The sequence below is a fragment of the Paroedura picta genome, chromosome 7, assembly GCF_049243985.1.
Source record: "Paroedura picta isolate Pp20150507F chromosome 7, Ppicta_v3.0, whole genome shotgun sequence".
Taxonomy (NCBI): domain Eukaryota; kingdom Metazoa; phylum Chordata; class Lepidosauria; order Squamata; family Gekkonidae; genus Paroedura; species Paroedura picta.
This window is the reverse complement of record NC_135375.1, coordinates 52,070,847-52,092,238: the sequence shown is the minus strand read 5'-3', so window position 1 is coordinate 52,092,238 and position 21,392 is coordinate 52,070,847. Positions and strand designations below refer to the sequence as shown.

Sequence of the window (21,392 nt, the reverse complement as noted above, 5' to 3'; positions counted from 1 at the left end):
TCCAGTTTATTACAACTTTATTTAAAGAGGGAGATAAATTACAGTGCAATGATTCCATGCAATAGACATACTGAGGTTTTTAAATAATCATAACTAGAAAGAATATGATTCGTACTACAATAATTACAAAACTGGGGCTTTAGGAAACACATTTTCAATGTAAAGAACTATTTCCAATCACTCTTCCAAAATATTGCATGCTTCTTTAGAAGAAAACAGGAATGTTACTTTCAAGGCATAAAGGATCCAATCCCATTAAATTCTCTAAGCAGAACACATAATTTATGAAGGATTAATAAGGAGCAACTGAAAATATGCACAAAATGGACCGGTAAGCATTTGTGATCAACTTCTAGTTACCCATCATTTTTACCTGGAGTGCTCAATTTATTTAAAAGAGGGAAGGTTTGGCACTTTTATACTGATGTCACCAATATTAATATTTCTTGGGATCTCTGGAAGATTCATATTCTTTACAGCTGACACAGCCCGGGCTGGAGCTCCTGCTAAACCAGCCTGTATACAGAAGAAAAATATACTGTTAAGTTGACATCCATTACAATTACAATTATATAGCACTATTTTGATACCCATTCCAAAACGTTATCTACACCAACACTGATTAGAAAAAACATGGTATTTGAGTTGAAATGGAATGGATTACTTCAAGTATTTAAACAGACAGAGGCAAAAAGTTTACACACAATCTATGGTACGGTTACAGCATGCAATGCAACAATGAAAAATATACAGAAAAATTAAGCAATATGTAGTCTGTAAAACAACCAGATTGAGGTTAAAGTTAGGGCTCATGCTGTCTTTGACTTTTACTGTTTCCAGGTAGTGCAGCATTTATGGTACCTAACACAAGCCAATCATCTAACACCTGGTAAACACTCCAATCAGTTTTAATTTGTAATAACCCAAAAATAAAATGCTTATTTTTCTTAAGGCCTTAAACTCAACTTTTAGTGGTCGATTAAATGGTAGCCCATACAAAAATAAAAATAAGCTTAAACATTTTAAATCTTCTGAGTAGCCTGCTGTTAGTTGCGAAGCAGTGGTGAAGGAGGTATGTCCTCTAGATCAGGGGTAGTCAACCTGTGGTCCTCCAGATGTCCATGGACTACAATTCCCATGAGCCCCTGCCAGTGTTTGCTGGCAGAGGCTCATGGGAATTCTAGTCCATGAACATCTGGAGGACCACAGGTTGACTACCCCTGCTCTAGATCTTTATTTATCCCATGCCACCCCACCTAAAAGGCTCAATTGAAATTCTAAAATCCAACACACTAGAAAACTCCAAGCTTATAAACTCAATAGCTGTGTGGAACAGACTGCATCTGAGCATGCAAAAAAGACAAGAGGAATAAACTAAATATTAATTTTGGCAATTTAGATGTTAATAAAACATGACCTCTAGTTCTTTCCCTTCCTCTCAATCCTCTTTTCATCCTTTTGATTTACAGAAAGGCTCCCGAGCCTTAACTTCATAGGACAACTGTTAATCTATGTTGTGTTTACATTAAACAGTGTTTACAAAATGATTCTCCTAAAAGAATACAAATAAATTCCACTGCAACTTCTTTTAAACAAATCTTTTCAGGACCAAGCAGACAAGAATATGGGCCACCCACTTCTAATGAGTCAATGAGTAAAAAACAAAAAAACAAAAACAGTATTTGGTACACAGGCTTCGATAATTTCCATTTTTATTAAAAGGAGTTGCTAGCCTTCACATTTAGAGAAAGACATTCACCTATTTTCTACTGATGAAATAAATGCCCTTGAATAATTCTCAAAGGTAAGAATGTAAAATAAGTTCTCTCTGTTTACTAGCTGTAGCTTGTTTTCAAGATTTGGAAAACGTGCAAATTAAATTAAGTCTCAAGTTTCTAAAATCAAATCAGCTTCAATTCTTTAAGAACACTTAAGAGCCAAACAAATAAAACATTCTTGTTTAAGTGATATGTTTTTATGCTAATGTTGCCACTGTGGAAATGGTTCCATGAAAAACAAATATACATTATTGCATTCTCTTTTGGATTTTTATACCACCTTTCTCCCATAAGGGGCTTGGGGCAGTATACAATATGGCTGTGGTTAAAATGCATAAAACAGTGAATTCATTTAAATTTAATATTAAAAATTTAACCCTCAACTCATTAACAATTAAACAATTAACTAACCCCCTCCCAACCCAGTGATCATTTGTCATTTTCTTCCTGTTGCCTTTGACAGTTACATCTGTTCAGTGGCAAGGAAAGAGCGGAGGAGGAGCCTGAGAGGGCAGAGGGAGGCCCATTCTACTAGTCTACTCTGGTCTCAACCATTGGCCTGGTGGAAGAACTTTGTGATAGCTCCACCAGGGCCTTGGTCTCAACTAGCAGCTTGTTCCACCACGTGAATTAAGTGCTCTACAGGGGACATATTGGGAGAGGTGGTCCCTCATATATGTAGGTCCCAGACCATAGAGGGCTCTGAGGATCAGAAGCAACACATTAAATCTGATCCGAACTCAACTGGGACCCATTACAGCTGCTAGAGCACCAGTCAAATATGTGCCCTCCATGGAGTCTTCATAAGGACTTGGGCAGTTGCATTCTGCATCATCTGTAATTTGTGGGTCAGGATCATGGGTAGCCTTGTGTAAAGCAAGTTATAGTAATCAAGTCTATAGGTGACCACTGCATGGATCACTGTGGCAAGGTCATCCAGGGCCAGGTAGAACACTAGTAGCTTCACTTGGCACAGATGGAAGAAAACCTGGACCTCCATCTTTGAGGAACTGAGCATCAGGCTGCTCTGTTGGAACCATCTAGTCATGGCCTTCAGACACCTGGTCAATGCAACTGGGGGTGTACCTGGCCAGCAGACAGAGCTGGGTATCATCGGCATACTGATGGCATCCCAGTCCAAACTAGGGTTGGGCGCTTCAGCACCCAAAGTGGCCATTCGCTCCCGACACAGCCAGCGCCGTGCTGTGGGGGGGGGGGGGAACGGAGGCATGGGCATCAGCACACTGGTGGGCGTATACATGCAGGTGTGGAGCCTACTTGCCTGTGTGTGTGCAACCACTGGCTTGCTGACGCCCGCGCCTCTGCCCCCCCCTCACCGCAGCGCTGGCTATGTCGGGAGCGAATGGCCGCTTTGGGCAAAAAAGCACCCAACCCTAGTCCAAACCCTTGGACCAGCTGTTCAAGAAGATGCATGTAGTAGATGTTGAATAACACTGGGAAAGAATCCCACCCTGGGACACCCCACATGGAAGTCAGCAGCAATTAAGCTGTTCCTCCACAATGGAGAAAGGAGATCAGCCATTGTAGAGCTGACTCTTGTATCCCTGCGTCAGCAAGGCAGTGAGCTAGCAGCTCTACGGTGTAAAATGATCAGAAGTGAGATCTAAGTCCTGACCTACCTCAGTCCAGCTGCATCCAAAGCTCACCTACAAGGGTGACCAGTGCCATTTCTACCCCATGGCCAGACCAGAAACTGGAATGGGTCCAGAACTGATGCTTCCTCAAGGAATGCCTGCAACTGGTTTGCTGCCACCTGCTCAATTGCCTTACTTAGAAACAGCAATGTGAAACTGGGTGGAAGTTGGTGGGGCCTTATGGATCAAGTGAGGCATCTTCAGCAGTAGCCATACCACTGCCTCTTTTAGTTCCCTCAGTACAGGGGCAGGTTAATAATTTCCCAGAGGGCTTCCTAGTCCTCTCATTACCCATCTTGAGTTACAGGGGTCTAAGGGACAAGTCTTACTGAAGCCAGCACCCTATCCACCTCAGTTTGGTTGAGACCCCTGAAACAAGATATATGACCTAGCTAACTGACCATGCTGCATCTGATTGCACTGTGATAGTTAAAATCTGTAATCCAGGAAGAGGAGAACAAACCAAGGTTTACACAGGACTGCTAGCTGCTTCAAAGAAACCTACTGATTAAGTACAATCACCAATTGACACTTCAAGTGTTCAACATCACAACAATAAGAAAATTAAATTTTCTAATTTAAGCGCCATTCTACTTTGAAGTTAACTATTGGCCTAGGACAAGTAACAGTTTATTTTGGTAATATACAAGCCAGTAGGGATGGGCATGAACCAAAATTTTTTAATTCAACTGAAGGTGGTTCAAAACCAAACTCTGAAACAAACAAAAATTCCCTGAACCAGCCAGTTCAGACCCCCTTCCTCTTGGTTGTAGCAAGGTACAGTTGGGAGGAATTGCCTGGGGAAGCCATTTAAAGCCATCCATTTCACCTCCCCGCACTTCAAAGTAGGCAGGGAGTGAAATGGATGTTTTTAAATGGCTGGTAGGGTAGCTATTTCAGCCTAACAGCAGAGTGGGTGCATCTGTCTCCTATTAGGCTGAAATGAATATGAGCCATTTCAGCGATCTATTTTGGATTGGAGCCATTTAAGCCTAACAACTGACAAATAGACAGGCCAAGCTATTAGGCTAAAATAGCCAAAAGGAAATCCAAAGGCTGTTAATAAATCAGTTCCAAAAATTTGCATTCATTCATATTATTTAGGTAACCTGCTTTCCTTATACTTTCTCAGTGACTGCACAGCAATTTCTGCAATATAAATGAATTTCTTAATAAAATCATCATTACATAATTATATTTGTTAACATTGTAGTAACTGATTTATTATGAGCCTCTTATGGTGCAGAGTGGTAAGGCAGCCGTCTGAAAGCTTTGCCCATGAGGCTGGGAGTTCAATCCCAGCAGCCGGCTCAAGGTTGACTCAGCCTTCCATCCTTCCGAGGTTGGTAAAATGAGTACCCAGCTTGCTGGGGGGTAAACGGTAATGACTGGGGAAGGCACTGGCAAACCACCCCGTATTGAGTCTGCCATGAAAATGCTAGAGGGTGTCACACCAAGGGTCAGACATGACTCGGTGCTTGCACAGGGGATATCTTTACCTTTTTAACTGATTTATTAACAGCCTTTGGATTTTCTTTTGGTTCATGTTCAATTTCTTGTGTGGAATCGACGGTTCCTTACAGCAGTGGTCCCCAACCTGCGGGCCGCGGCCCGGCGCCGGGCCGTAAAGGCCATGGCGCCGGGCCGCGGCTCCCTCTCCCCGCCCCCCCCCCGCAGTAAAAAACTTCCCCGGCCGCAAGGTTGCGGCCCGGGAAGCTACTTACTGCGGGAGGGCGGGGAGAAGGAATGAGGGCCGGGCTGCGCCCGTGCAGGTCGCGCGTGCGGCCCGCGCGTGCGGCCCGATCTGCGGGCGCGGCCGGGCGCGGCTCGCGGGTGCGCCCGGCGGGTGTGGCCGGGCGCGGCTCGCGGGCGCGGCCGGGCGCGGCTCGCGGGTGCGGCCGGCGGGTGCGGCCGGGCGCGGCTCGCGGGCGCGGCTGGCGGGCGCGGCCGGGCGCGGCCGGCGGGTGCGGCCGGGCGCGGCCCGATCCGCAGGCGCGGCCGGCGGGCGCGGCCCAAAGCGTGGGCGTGGCCCGCGCGGGCGCGGTCCCTGCGGGCGCGGCCCGATGCCCTGCCGGTCCCCAGCCTAAAAAAGGTTGGGGACCACTGCCTTACAGGCTAAAATTCCAGCAACCATTTCACTGATCAATTTCATTCCCACTCCCCCAGCTTCCAAGCTTGGGAAGTGAAACCAATTGGTGAAATACTTTGTAGCCATTACAGCCTGAAGGCAGGGCGGATGGCCCAAACAGATGAACTGAACAAGGCAAAATGAATGAGCAGACAGTGTGATGCAGTGATAAAGAAGGCAAATACAGACTAGGGCTGTATCAACAGAGGCATCATATTGAAATCACAAGATGTCATAGTCCCACTGTAAACCGTATTGATCGGACCCCACCTGGAGTACTGTGTGCAGTTCTGGAAGCCTCACTTCAACATGTGTGTTGACAAAATTGAGAAAGTTCAGAGGAGAGTGACGAGAATGATTCATGGGGACCAAGCCCTATGAGGAAAGGCAGAGGGGTTTGGGAATATTCAGCCTGGTGATAGGGAGATTGAGGGCAGACATGACTGCTGTCTAATTATTTAAAAGGTTGTCACTTAAAGGAGGGCAGAGAAAGGTTCCTGTTGGCAGCAGAAGATAGGACCCACAGTAATGGGTTTGAACTATGAACAGTATCTGCTAGTTATTGGGGGGGGATTCACAGAGTAGTTCAACAGTGAAATCAACTGCCTAAGATGGTGGTGAGCCCCATAAACTGGCAGTCTTCAAGTAGTGGCTGGACAGATACTTATCCTAGATGCTTCAGGCTGATCCTGCTTTGAGCAGGGAGTTGGATTATTTATTTATTTATATTTATATATTACTCTCCCCGAAGGTTCAGGACGGTTTACAGGAAACAGGAAAAAGATACAGATAACATATGGACTAGATGGCCTATATGACCCCTTTAACTATATGAGTCTATGATTCTATGAAACGTACAGGAAATGTTTAGGGAAGAGGCCTTCCGCAAACATCAGTTTGGGGGCTACAAACAAGGCCAAGTTTAAGTTGAATTTTGACCCATGAACGGGTTCTTGCCCATCATTACTAACCAGATTCACCACTGAAAATATTGTCACATATTAGTATACAAACAGGCCAATACAATTCTTAAACCTGACTTAATACTTTACTTTGTAAAACAATCCACTGTACATAATTAGCATTCTTCTGAGAAAAGTAGTAGCATTAATCATGACTGCCTACAATAAAGACCATTAGTATAACTTCTATACCTTCAAGATTTATTCTTTAAAATAATTGCTCACTTGCATAATAAACTTCTTAGGATCAAGCTGTTAATCAAGAGATATCAAGAAACATAAAAATGTTTTACCGATTTTCACCTTCTAAAAGGTAAAGGTAAAGGTATCCCCTGTGCAAGCACCGGGTCATGTCTGACCCTTGGGGTGACGCCCTCTAGCGTTTTCATGGCAGACTCAATACGGGGTGGTTTGCCAGTGCCTTCCCCAGTCATTACCGTTTACCCCCCAGCAGCAAGCTGGATACTCATTTTACCGACCTCGGAAGGATGGAAGGCTGAGTCAACCTTGAGCCGGCTGCCGGGATTGAACTCCCAGCCTCATGGGCAAAGCTTTCAGACGGCTGCCTTACCACTCTGCGCCACAAGAGGCTCTTCTTTCACCTTCTACTATTATATAATTGTTCCAAATGTAACTTTAATATGTATACCCCTCTAGTCCAGGGGTCACCCATATGGTACCTGCTGACATCTTTCCTGGCACCTTTCCAGGGCTCTGCACAGCTTCTTATTGGCTATGCAGATTTATTTTAAGTTGTGTTAGTAGCACAAGGTTCTTCATTGAATGACTGAAGGTGTTTGCAAGAAATATTTTTAAACCATCCGTTCATTTTTAAAAGGTAGCCTTAACGATTTTTATCTGAAATCTTGAAAGGTTACTATTAGAGTTACGTGATTGTGACAGCCATTTTGTGGTTGAACGCACCACCCCAGGTGAGAATTCCAAAGATGCCCACAGTCTCAAATATGTTGCAGATCTCGCTGTATTATTAAATATTCATTTTTGAAAGAATATTTAGTCATTACAAGTACAAACTTGCACAAATGCATGGAAATCATGCTGCATTGCAGGTTTAAATGATGGCAAATCAGGAGAAAATATTTATCACCATTTAATCTGAACTGGCACTCTCAACAAAATCCAGATGAAGGTATCAACACCTAGCATTTTATTTTTTTGTTAGAGTCCATTTTGCAGGGAAGATGAAAAGGACCTAGGTTCCATAATATCTAGACATCTAGAATCTTTATATGCGGTTCATTAGGAAACATTAGCAAGCCAAAGTAGCTGTTCTCAGTTTAATTACATTTTATGCTTTACAGTAAAAACAGGATTTTAAATTGGCAATGTCAAAGTTAAAAGGGCTTTCCATGTTGTGTTCTCTTCCTTTGTCCCATTTTGTATATCAGTTAGTTATACTGAGATGTGATTACCTTAGGGTGGGGTATCTGATCTTAACATTTGCTTTTTACTACTCTCAAGAACACTTTACTAAATCAAGCACAATGTTAAAACATGGACTTTATTTGTAATACAAAAGTGATGAAATCCATTTGTACCACCTATGTTTTGTTCCTAGAAAGCGTTAAGAAAATGAAATTAAAATGCTTGATACTCCATGTGTACCAGGCTTGGCTGCCAGTTACAAAAGTCAGTCAGATTCTTTGTTTTATATGACTTCAGACCATGATAAGACCTTCATACAAAGACTGAACTTTTGGATTAACCCTGTCAATAAGACAGTCTCCAGAACTGCAGATACTATCTACGGTATTTGCTGGCGTATAAGACTACTTCCCCCCCCTGAAGAACATGCCTCCAAGTGGGGGGGGGGGTCGTCCTATACACCGGGTGCACTTCAGTTGGGATAGACATAGCTGCCCATAGTGGCCCATAGTACTGTACTGTAATGTAACAAACTCTATATTTGAGTGGAAATGTTGGGGGGTCGTCTTATACGCCCAGTCGTCTTATATGCCGGCAAATACGGTACATATTCTAAGAGAAGCGTACTCTCATTTTAAATGGTATTCCCATTTGCCACTTCAAAACAGGATTCTATGTCTGACTTTATCAAACAAAACTTTAAGCATGGAATAAAAATCACATACTACTTCTAAGACACATAAACAGTTTTGGGGAGAAAACAGAGATGCCTGGACATACTAGTTAAACAGCTAGCCATCTATATCAAGACATTCTTGAATAGCACTCTAAAGCAGGGTCAATCTTGCACATATATAAAACACAGAATTACTTGCTATCATATAAGAGCAGATATTTAACCTACACTATGTTTCTCAGATCAAGATATCTGCTTTTATCATTGTTCCTAGTGTTTTATATCAGCTCCTCCCACCAAAAAAATGTATAAACAGAAGCAGTGGGGTTATTAAGGGCATATTACTGGAGTTCTCTGTCACAGTTAGAAGAAAGGGTCTTTTTGCAGCATTAATCCTAAATCACATTTTAATTTATTCAGTGAATTAAACTCTCTGTGCACATCCACGGGGTTTTCCAAGCACAATATGAATTTTCATATTTGCTAGAGTTACAACCAGACAATGTACTTCCCCAGCTGCTTTGTAATCTCAATTTAAGTGAGATTTGATGTTTTAGCTAGTCACCAAAAGAAATATTGGTCACGTATTCAGAGACTCACTACTTGCAGTCCCCAACCTGAACATCCTAAATTGCAAAAAAGTGTTCAGACCCAAATTAATGCACTCAGTTAAATTGTGGGAAAACTATTTCCCATTCAACAACAAAAATGGGATTTATCAATAGCAGCTGAATGTTAGGTATGATTTTAGGACACCATTTAGCAATATGGAAGCTATACATAGCTTCCTTCTACATACAGCACATGTTAATGATTCCCCAAAATGACTAAATTCTTATTAGCACTTTTTCAAAAGCTTTCATACAAGGCAAATAGCCAGGAGAGCTTCATGAGAGCTTGTGCATTTTAAGTTCCAGGACATTTCTTGTAAATTAATTTAGACTGAAAGAGCTCTCCATACACACTTCTTCAGGATATTTAACATTTAGCTGTCACTGCTGCTGGTGCTTCATACCAACCCTTTCCCCCAGAACAAGTATGATTCAAAGCAGCAGGGTTATGAATAGGATGGAAGGATGCAGTACAGAATATAAAAGAATGGCCATGTTCTCTTCTCATGAGGTTAAATAAATGAACAGAATTAGAGAAAAAACAAAATGAAGTCTGCAAGTATATCAAAATGCCAAACAGATAGAAGACTTAGACATACTCTTAGAAATTTCAAGCACTTGGATCACAGCGATAGGAATGGATGGGCATGATTTTAAATTTTTTTGTTTATCTACTTTAAGTTGCCAGACCCAAAAATAAAAACAGAACATGTACAAGCAGAAAGTAAAATAGATTAATATTACATAAAAAGAAAAATTCCTTTTTCTTACATCACAGAACACTTTTGCATTGGGGGAAGTAAGCAAAGAAATGTTAAGCTGGCTGGATTGCTCATTTTCAAAGTTACACTTGACATTAAGGTCTAAAATTTTACTCTGTCAAATATACATACTTTAAGACACTTCCTGGTTTTGTTGAATGAGGATACTGATAGCTGCTTATGCAATTTAAAATTACTTAAGACCAGTTCTGTAAAGAACTTTCATCTATTAAACTTGCCTTTCAAAGACTCTAATGGAACAAGAATGTACTTGTTAACAACAGTCAAGGTTTTGTCTGACATTTGGTATATAAACTATGAATGCAACTACTTCAAATTTGCTAGTTGTTTCATCCATGACTGTCTTGGATCACTGATGGTTACCATGAAGCTTTCCTGGTGGTATGCTACAAAAATACCAGTTTGAAGTAATATGTGCCAATTTTCTTTCTGATTCATGCTATTCCAATTCATTGAGCCTTAAAATGTTTATCTTATTTGGATATTACTACATTAAAAAAAAACCTATAACATTTCCTCTGCAATTTTTTTGAAAATTCTCAGAATCTGTCTCTATAGGACATTTTAAAAAATCAGTTTAACATAACATTTACAATAGATACTACTACAGTCTGAAACTATGTAGTTAACTTCTTGGCCCTCATTAGTTAAGGACTCCATGTCCACATTGCTTCAGCTGTTAAAAGGTTAACAAATTCCAGCCATATGATATCCACCTAAAATTTAAGTCCTCAGATTTACTTATGATTGTGGAACAATCTATGAAACTTAAAAGCATGCACAATATGTATTAGTTGGGGTTGCAACTGTTGGTGGCATGGCATTGTGCAGATATTAATTAAAAGCAAGTCATGGGATCACATGCTCCCTTCAGACTCCCTTCTGAAGCATGAATTCCTTCAGCTTTTTCCATGGTAAGTGTTATGACAGCAGCAGAGTAACCCACAGTTAAACTTAGCCAAAGATCTGAAACCGGCCTGGATCCTTTGGATCCTTAAGTGGGAACTCTGGTCAGCAGTTACCAATGTTTACTGACATAAGGCAGAATGACGGTCATGAGAATTCATACTCCAGAAGGAAACTCGGTAGATAAGAAGAATATGATCTTGCCATTAGTTTCAGAACTGCTTTACCATATAGCAACTGGGAGCAAGATACCCCAGATTTGTTTATACTGCAAGCATTATTATCACAGCATTGGATTTGAGAGATATATACATTTTGAAGTTGAACACTAATGAAAGGGAAAAGTAAAAATAAAAAATATATGAAGTCAATGACAATCTAGTAAATACACTACAGGCAATAAAAAAATGAGGGAAACTAGCACAAAAAGTAGGCTACAAAGACTAATGTGGGTTTATCAACACATAATTTTTGAGTCTGGCCTAATTTATTTATTATTGCCTTTGACATCATTTTGCTTTCCCTTCATTAATAGAAGCACATTTTTTTCTGAAAATTGGCAATACCTGTGTCTACCTGTCCTGTCTGGGAGACTGAAAGATAAAGGTCTGTAAAGAGAAGAATGGAAAGAACTAGAAAAGATCAGATGGTTTGGAAAAATGAGGACTGACTTAAATGACCAAATTCAAACCCCGCTGAACACTAAAAATACAACACAAGGGACCCAAGCTTATCCAGAGGACACCTTCCATGTCTCTAATAGTACCTGACAAACACTCAGCCCAAATTCTTCCCTTTACAAGGCCTGAAGCTACATTGGGTTGATTTCAGAGTGACTGCTAAGCTTACTCAAATTATAATTTGAGCTGTTTCTGAGGAATGGGTAATAGAAATGCACAACAAGCATTGCTTATGGCTTATAAGGAGAGAAACAGAAAAAGCTATTGGCTGATATTTCAGACCTGTAAGTTGTTGCCAAATACTATCTACAGTGTGAAAAAACTTGCCTTTTAAAAAAGAAAACATTCTACAACTTCTTTACTCCAGAGCAAGTCACTCAGGGAAACTTGGGGAACACAGTGACTCGGTGAAAAGGAACAAGTAACTATCCAGTGCTTTCTTTAATTATTGTGTGGGGAAAGAAATCAGCTCAAAGAAACCAATTCTAGTTAATACGCTGCAATTCATGGCTTGGATCCACCAGAAAATTTCTGTACATGCAAGGGAGGGGTGATTTTGGTGGTTTCTCTCTCCCACTAGCAACACCCCCCCCCAAGGAATGCTGTTTGTGGGGATCCTTTATACCCCCATGAGCAGCATTGGGGAACAGTTCAAATTATAAAAAGAGGGGGAGGCAGGTTTCTGTCCATAGAAACCTTCCACTGGGTCCATAGAAACCTTCCCATGTTTTGGAAAGCTGTAACTGCAAACAAATATAATTTAAGATACAAGAGAAATGGATAAAGTCATTCGTTTATCGATTTGTTTTTTTTATCTTAAATTAAGAACCAAGGAACTGGACAATATGTTTGTGCATGTATCTCAGAGTTTCCCCACTTCTTCCTGCTGGAATCTACCATGCCCTCAAAGAGTTGAGGTTTAGGCAGCACTTTAGAATGGTGTGCATGGCAGAGGAAAATGGAGACCATCCTAACTGCACACGTGCAGAGACAGAAGTGCTGTCTAGTAGCACAAGGGACACTTTGGATCCAAGTCAAATACAGATCAGAGACTTAGAAAGTAAGCTTGTGCACTAAGGGCCCTATCTGGCCGATTTGGCTTTGGCACCCATTAAAGTCAATGGTGCCATTAACTATAACGGGAATTTCGGCTTTTCCACCTTTCCCGGGACCTGGGGGGCAGGGGTTTATGTTACAGCCTCCAAACATTCAGGGAAGCTCCAGGAGGCTCTTCTCTGACTCCTTTTGAAATTCCAAAATGATTTGTCCAAGAGGTCCACTTCTAGGGCCCCCCAAAGAGGGTGCCCTCATCCGCTCCAGTATAACCTATCTGACGGACTCTCCATTGGGTACCTTCTTCGGGAGCCCCTAGAATTGGACCCCTTCGGCCAATCATTTTGGAATTTGGAGGGGAGTCAGAGAAGAGCCTCCCAGAGTTACTCAGAAGGTTTGGGGGCTGTAACCTAAACCCCCCACTCCTCAGGCAAGGCAGAAAAGCCAAAATTATTGTCAATGTCGCCATTGACTTTAATGGGCGCCAAAGCCAAATCGGTCAGATCAGGCCCTTAGTGCACAAGCTTATTAAAAAGGACCAATTACCCTATTCAAAGGTCACTTTGCCTTCTTTGTTTTCTTTAGCTTTCTAAAACAATGCAACTAAATGCAGCTAAAACTCATTTCCTCCTTCAACATTCATCTGACAATTTTTCTGTTGTGCACTCCGAAATTATTTAAATCTGAGGAGAAGTAATGAAGGCAAGAAGCCAGCTTTACCAGCTTCACTAAAGTGATCTTTATCTAGTGGATTATTTGACAGCCTAACTTAACAGTTTAAAGACAAACCGTAGAGGTGTTTTTAAAGCATAACTTTTAAAAGCAAGGTCTCCTAAAACTGCTCAACTACTTAAAACACACACACTTTGAATCTGATTCCAAGCTTAGCTGACTCATAAAATCTCTTCTGCATATCTTCACTAAATGTTCCTTCACTATACTGCCATGCACTGAATATTTTCTGGGCTTCTCATCATTCAATGCTATACTGCTCTTTCATTAGAATGCACCGTTAGTATTACTAAAGGGAAGAACATCCCATTTAATTGAAAAATGGCCTCAATACTGTGAAGGGCCCAGACAATTTGCTTAGAAAGTTATCACTCAGTGTTGTTGTTTGCATGTACTCAAAGATTTAGCTGCATTCAGAGGTGAGTTTTAAGACACTGTTAAGCCGGGACAGGCACAAAACCAACCTGTTGTGCTCAGGCTTTGATCCTTCCCCTTCTGTCTTATGTTGAGCATCCTAGTTTGAAACTTAATGCCCATGACCCAGGACATACAAAAGCAGCTGAATGGATTAGCTGGAGTTTATTTTCTTACACAGGCTTATGGCAACCCAGTAGGTTTTTCAAGACAACAGATCTTCAAAGGTGGTTTGCCACCGCCTGCCTCTGCATAGCAATCCTGGGCTGACTACGTTTAGCTTCTGAGATCTGAAGAGATCAGGTCAGGACAACTGCACCTCATGAGTAACTCTAGTTTCTCAGTCAGGATTCTCTGTGCATGAATGAAGGGGAAGGAGGAAAAGCAGGACAGACAAGGAGAACAATAAGCTAATTTCATGCATCTCCCTGCTAAAGAAACCTCTTACTGCAGCCTTGCAGCCCTAGATTTTGTGAATTTGCAGGACCTCTGATATTCATTTCACATTCTAATTTGTGAGAAAAAGGGAAATATAAATTTCCACATGCTCAATATTTTAAAAGACATTTAATCTAACTCCTGATATTCTGACCTATATGGTCAAGAAGAGAAAGTCGCAGAGATCTAGGACACAATTTGAATAGATTCTTAATTCACCCAATTAACTTTTCAGAATGTAGGCTGAGGTATTTCATTACATTTCATGCTCAAATTTTCTGACTTGTTAATAATACTATTATCACATATAATTTCTTTTGACAGCACACACCCTTCAATGGGATGCTATAGAAAGTTATAAATGAGCTAAAAGAGAAGAAAGGCTATAAGAGTCAGAAGCCTTGACTGAAAGAAGCTCAGAAATGATTTTGTATACAGATGCCGATGGCAGATGTGGCTTTGATAGAAGGAAAAGGGAATTATTTAGCTATTTATGCAATCAACAAAGGCTTTAACATGCCACATACTGAATGTTCATTTGTAACAATACAAGTAGCTAAATATAGGGGATGCTAAAAGATAAGTGACGGTTTCACATCATGCAAATAGTATGATCATGCTCAAATCAATTTCAGTACTTTTATTTCTTACCTCCGATTTTTCCAATTTATTTTGGGCATCAATCTGTGTGACAATTTCATTCATGTTGGTCTCTAAAACCATCCCACCCATCACCATTTCAGCCAGGATATTATGGACCTAAAAGGATCAAAGCCAAATGGACATAGATCACAAGTATTTTGATACTGGCTGCTAATTTTACACAATGTGCTAAGTCACCTTTAGGTGCTAAGTCACCTAAAATTATTTAATTTTCCAATGTAATTAGTAAAATCAGGTATTTACATTTTATAGGTTTCATATTGATTATTCATAATAATTTTAGCCTGAAATATAGTTGATACAACAGACTTACAGGCATCTGAATCTTGCATGCCTATTAAGAATGAGTTTTAAAAAATCAACATTGTCTGAAAAAGTTTCATAAATATTACAGTAAAGCGGTGTATTTCCAGCTGCATAGTAAAATATTTGAAATCATTCTATTCAATAAGCCTTGACAGGCATTCGGAAGAGTTTAAATACTGCATACTGAATATAGTGCCAAGTAGTATATCAGTTCTGAGGGTTATTGTGCAATGTAAGCAACTTCCATGACATTTCAAATGCAATAGCTAAGCAATGATTTCAGAGTAGGTTTTAATATTCAGAAGTTTGACAAATTAGGGTAAATGGACTTGATATCACAAGCAATAGTTTTATATATTTCACTCATTGGCAAGAAATTGGTCAATAGAAATCAAGGAAGGTACACAGGCACAACTGTGGGGGATTGTAGGGGGAAGTGGACAGGATCTAGAAGGCACAAAAGAGCTTATGTACACAGAAACCTCACACATTTGTTACCAGATTTCTCAGATCCCCTTTAGTTTCACAGCAGGCATTCACATTCCAAACCATTATCTTAAAACTTACAAAAGGGCAAAGGTCTTTCCTGCTTCTTTATCCTCCTCCTCCTCCAAACCAGATGTGCAAATGTATTAGTAACTGTTAATAAGGAAGAAGACTTCCCTTAGGACAATCTGGGGAAATACTTGATGGTTTTCAAAAACAGACCAATTCACCGTTCCAGTGCAAAACATTCTTGGAAAAATGTACTGTTTTCCCCCAGGAACTATCACAGGTGTTAAAACATGAGAAAAAATAGTGTCTATGTAAAGGAAGATGTTCAGTTAGAACACTACGAAAAATTAAATTATTTCCTAGTATATTTTAACCAACTGCCTATCTCCCATAAACTTGGAAACTTAATGTGGAAGAAGCAAAGACAATAGATGACTTTTTTTTGTTCTTTACACAACTCCTTATATTGATTTTTTTAAAGTTTAAGCTGTTGTTTTTCAAAGTCTGTGAGAGTGAGTCACTGCCTGGTTTTCAGTAATTTTTCCACATTACTTGTCTATAAATTTCTTATGGTCTCTACTGCATAATTAGAATTGATTTTTTAGCCTTAACTGACCTAGCCCAAACATGGAGGAAAGAGGGGGGAACCCTATCACTATTTCAAAAACTGAATTTTCAGAAAGGATACCTTTCTGCATTTTCATTTTTTAAAACCACAAACTTAAACTTTCAAATAAAGACCTCCCTAGCCCAAGAACAACAGTTTAAGTAACACTTTTATGCATCTACCAGACATGAAAATTCCAAATTGCCCATTCCACCAATAAGCCCTGGACCTGTTTGTACTATTACATTGTTGTATTGTTATATTGTACTGTTACACTGTTATCTGGTTACAACTATTAGTTATTATTATAAGGTTATTCACGTGTTTTTATAGACCGTTTTATGTATTGTTCCTTGTTATGTAAACCGCCCTGAGCCTCCGGAGAGGGCGGTATATAAGTATGATAAATAAATAAATAAAATAAATAAAATTAACCTACAAATTTGGAACAGGTGACATAATACAGTAACCAGAAAGCTCTTTTAGAACCCACCAGATCCTTTAATCAGTAAGTATAGGTGTGGAATTAAATACTTTGAAGCAGTGAGTTTTACTCTGCTGGGTGGGGGGGGGGATGTAGATAAGAAGTAGTGACAACTGAATGAGGGTAGAACTGTATGCTACTTGAACAGATATAAGGACAAATGTTTTTTGTCAGCAGTATAGTTGTTGTTAGGATGTTATTGCAGCTCAGCTCACCACAGTACCTTATCTACGTGGAAAATTAAATCCAGTTCACAGACGTTCTCAAAACACTTGTCTAGGGTCTCTACAAATACCTGTGGTAGAAATAAAAGGCAACAGGTCATAGTTTAATAGCAACTCAACCATTCCATTAAGGGCAAAGTAAAGGTGGCAAAGACTGTACAAGAATTCTGGCACTATGTCTGCACAACATGTGTGATTAATTTCTTGACAGATCCCAGGTGTATTACTGAACGTCAGACTTTACCTATATAATGGCTTTGAATTCTGCCTCCTTGGCAGCATATTAGTACACTTTGAATAAGACTCACACTTTTAAAGTATTTAAACTGCTGAAATATTTTTATTCTGAAGATATATCCATGTATTTTTGATGCTTTGTTTATATACAAAAACATACAGAAATGCTTAACCCAACAAACAGTGTCAATGAAGACTGATGTACTATTTTGTCAACTGATAATATCATCTTGTGGAAACAGGGCAAAAACAGCCCTCTCATATTCCTAATAGGGGCAGTAACCTATTGCCGCAAGCATGCACTACTGCAGATACATAAAATTCCTTTGCAAAGGGAGAAGAAGCCCTGTGCTACTCTTTAACTCGTAACAAAAATACTATAAGCAGTTTTTTAAGCATAAAACATATATAATATTCTAGAAAGGATCATGTGAATTAAGTGAAACTAGAAATTTGCCATAGTTTATACTTCCCAAAGATTTAAGAAAATGTCTATTTAACTTGAAGAAATGTTAGTTGAAGTTCACATTTCAAACAGAAAAGCAATTTTATATCCAATTCCAAACCTTGCACCCATTGTGTGAATCAAATAATCCTCTCCCAGGGTTGCAAAAGGCTCCCAGAAGTGAACCCAAAAAGTGGTTAAAGATGAATATGCTGAAATTGAATCGTAAACAAGGCAGAGGAAATATTGTGTGGGAAGACATCACAAAAATCAGAAGATTACAGAGTAGAAAATGCTGCACTGATTTCTATAATGGGGTTCCAAGGAGTAACGAGGATACTACAGGCCAGTTAGCCTAATTCTGTCCCAGGCAAATTAGTAGGAACTGAAATTACAGACAGATTACACACATATAGAGGAACAGAGCCTGTAGAGGAATAATCAGCAGGGCTCCTATAAGGGGAAGTCCTCCCCCACCAACCTTTGGAGCTCTTTGAGAAAGTGAACAAGCATGTAGACAATTACCTGACAGACTTTACATACCTGAACTTTTAAAAAGTTTTGACAAGGTACTTACCAAAGACTCCTGAGTATACTTAGCAGTCATGGATAGAGATGAGCATAAACTGGGAAAACCCAGTTCAGGTCTTGAACCTGAACCAAGTTGCTGTGCCAGACCAAATCAATGTGGAAAGTACAGGATGTGGGGACATCTCCAATTGATTCTCATCTATCTGCCCACCAAATTTGGTGGGTCCGAGTTACAAACACACAAAAAAGTGCTTTTCAGGGAAATGCCAGGCATGAGTTCTGGAGTGTACAGAACAGACCCTTGTGCAAGCTGGAGGCATCCATCTCACAGGAGGACTCCCTGGGATGCCTCCCTACATGCCAGACAAGTTACATGCGTTTGGACTTGGGGGTCCACATTACAGATGTTTGAAAAAGTTGCTTCCAGGAAAGTGCTTTTTAGGGAGAAGACAGGTGCAGGTTCAGGTGTATATTATTCAGGATGGTAATGCTAAAGCCAACTGTGAAGGGCTCAAGCAGGATCTTGACAAATTGGGTGAGTAGGAAACAATGTGGCAAATTAAGTTCAGTGTTGCCAAGTGTAAAGTAATGCACACTGGGACAAAAAAAAATCCCAACTTTAAATATAGGCTACTGGGATCTGAACTTGCTGACACTGAGTGGGAAAAAAATTCTTGGGGTCACACTAGATAGCTCAATGGATAGCTCATTTCAATATGCCACAGCAGTGAAAATGACAAACTCTCTGCCAGGGATTATTAGGAAGGTGGCTGAAAATAAAACAGCCAATGTTGTAATGCCCTATGCAGATTGTGGTGTAGCCTTGTTTGGAATACTGTGCAGTTCTGATCACAATCCCAAAAAGGAAATTACAAATCTGGACAAGTACAGAAGAGGGCAGCCAAGATGATTACAGGATTAGAGCACCTTTCCTATGAGAAAAGACTGAAGAGTGACATTTTTTCACTTTAACAGAAGTTTATAAAATATGTACTGGTAGGGAGAGAGTGGGCAGAGAGAACCTTCTCCCTCTCTGAAAATACTAGAACTTGGAAGCATCTGATAAAGTTCTTGGAGAGTAGATTCAGAATGGATAAAAGGAAATACTGCTCAACGAGTGGTTAAAATGAGGAACTTGATGCTACATTAGATGCTAAATCAGAAAGATTCATGGAGAACTGGTCTATCAGTGGCTACTAGCTATCATGAGTAAAACTGCTGAACACCAGTACAATATTATGGAAGATCTCTGTGCCCTGTAGCTGACCCTTCAAGTAATTGTGTGAGAAAAGATGCTGGACTAGATTGACTACTAGTCTGACCCAGCAAGACCCTTATGACATTGTGCTTCTCACTTTTGATGGGATCAGATGACACTGGCTGACACACTTAAGAACCAGCATTATTACTTGAGAAGCAAGTTAATGGTACTTTTAGAAATTCATTACGGTTTGTTTACCATAGAAGATGGCCTTGACTCAGCTGATCTGGCAACTGGATCCATGTTATAATACCTGAAGACTAGACTGCTGTAATCTGCTGTCCATATGTCTGCTCTCAACAAAAACATAGACACTCCCAGTGGTACAGAAAGCCGCAGCCTACTTACTATTAGTGTGAACACCAACTGAGTTACTGAGGAGTATTATATCCATGTGCGCACATAAAACACAAGCAGCCAAGTTGTGGCAGCACTCAGGGGATTTTCAAAGCAAAAGACATCAGAGGTGGTTTCCCACTGCCTGCCTCTACAATCTAAACATTATTGGTGATCTCGCATCCAAATAGGGCAGACCCTGCTTAGCTTCTGAGATTTGAAGAGATCCAGCTAGCCTGTGTAATCCAGGTCAAGACTACTGATCAGTAACTGAGCTCCATTCAACATTATGTTTATCACCTCCAAAGGACATGATTAGCTGCAGAATCACCTATTGTTTATTGTATTGCATTACTTTTTCTCTACAAAATCATCTATTTTTTTTAATCCAGATGAGGTTTTTGACAAGTTTTGTTTTGCCTTTTTGTTAATATTGTTTTCTGATTCTGTTATCCTAATCCTACAGTATAGTTTACTGGTGGTCTTAGCTTTCTGAATTACTTTTCATATTTAGTTATCTGTCTAGAGTCTCAGGGGAACAGGTATTATGAAAATATGTAAAATTGTATTTTTGGCTGCCCTTCCCCCTGCAACAACAGCTCCTGATTGTTGGTCCAACTTGATTACAAAGGATATAAAGAACTCTGAGGAGTATTTTGTTGCTGCTTTATTTAGTTTCATGGAAACTGTAAAAAAACATTCTGGATGGACAAAAGCATATAAACTGTTCACGTATAAATATTCTACAATTCTGTATGGACAATAAAGAACCTTTACCTACCTGACAAGATATTTTTAGAGCACTTATATTTAAGCAACTACAAAAGATTTTATCATCTACATCAATACCAGAATGCCATGTTAAAATAGCTAAAAAGTGACTAAAAAGAGGGCTAGTTCACAAGAAATATCAAAGAATGACAGCACACAGTCATCTGTTATATATGAATTTGCAAGTCTATGGTTTGCTCTGGCCCTCCAAACAAAAATTGGAAAGGGTGATCAAACTGGGCCTCCCAATTCTAGATTGGAAATTTGGGTATATCATTAACTATGGTTTGCTGCAAAATGAGAAAAATATGCCACAGATCACAAGGGAACAGGTAGGGCACAAGCCTTAAGACTTACTCAAACAATGGCAAGTCATGGCAAACTGATAAGTATTTAAGTAGCCCACCGAGTTCTTTGAAGGTAGACTAATCTATGTTCCTTGAACTGATGTGGGATGTTCTAAGGTTGTTAAAGGAGATGTATGCTTTAGCCTGATCCTGCCTTGAGTAGAAGCGGGGACCAGATGGCCAGTACAGCCCCTTCCAACTCTGATTCTATGGTGAGTTCACTTATCATTCCTAAACAGGTATGACTTAAATATTAGTTGATTTCTTGCTCCCCCTAGTGGTATATTTTCATAATTACATAAATTTGGGGGGCAAATTTCCTTCGGCCAGACAGGCCACAGATTCAGGTTATTTGGGGGGGGGGGGGAATCATCTGGACAAGATATTGGGGTCACTGTGGATGGGCAGGTAGTTGTGGAGTTTCCTGCACTGTGCAGGACTAGATGATGCTAGAGGCCCCTTCCAACTCCATGATTCTAATATT

The 21,392-nt window shown here is 40.2% G+C and overlaps 1 protein-coding gene across 3 annotated transcripts in view; it reads right to left on the bottom strand.

Moving 5' to 3' along the window:
• AP3S1 (adaptor related protein complex 3 subunit sigma 1) overlaps positions 1-21,392 on the bottom strand; it is a 28,222-nt gene continuing 6,830 nt past the window's right edge. Inside the window, exons 4-7 of one of the 3 annotated variants that reach the window (XM_077344342.1) lie at positions 16,980-17,051; positions 14,853-14,960; positions 11,451-11,492; positions 380-516 (exon numbers count right to left, since the gene is read on the bottom strand). In XM_077344342.1, the coding sequence (XP_077200457.1) occupies positions 11,457-11,492; positions 14,853-14,960; positions 16,980-17,051 (216 nt within the window). In that variant the 3' untranslated portion in view covers positions 380-516; positions 11,451-11,456. Of the gene's footprint in view, positions 517-11,450; positions 11,493-14,852; positions 14,961-16,979; positions 17,052-21,392 lie in introns of all 3 variants that reach the window. The other 2 variants (XM_077344341.1, XM_077344343.1) reach the window with 2 other exon arrangements.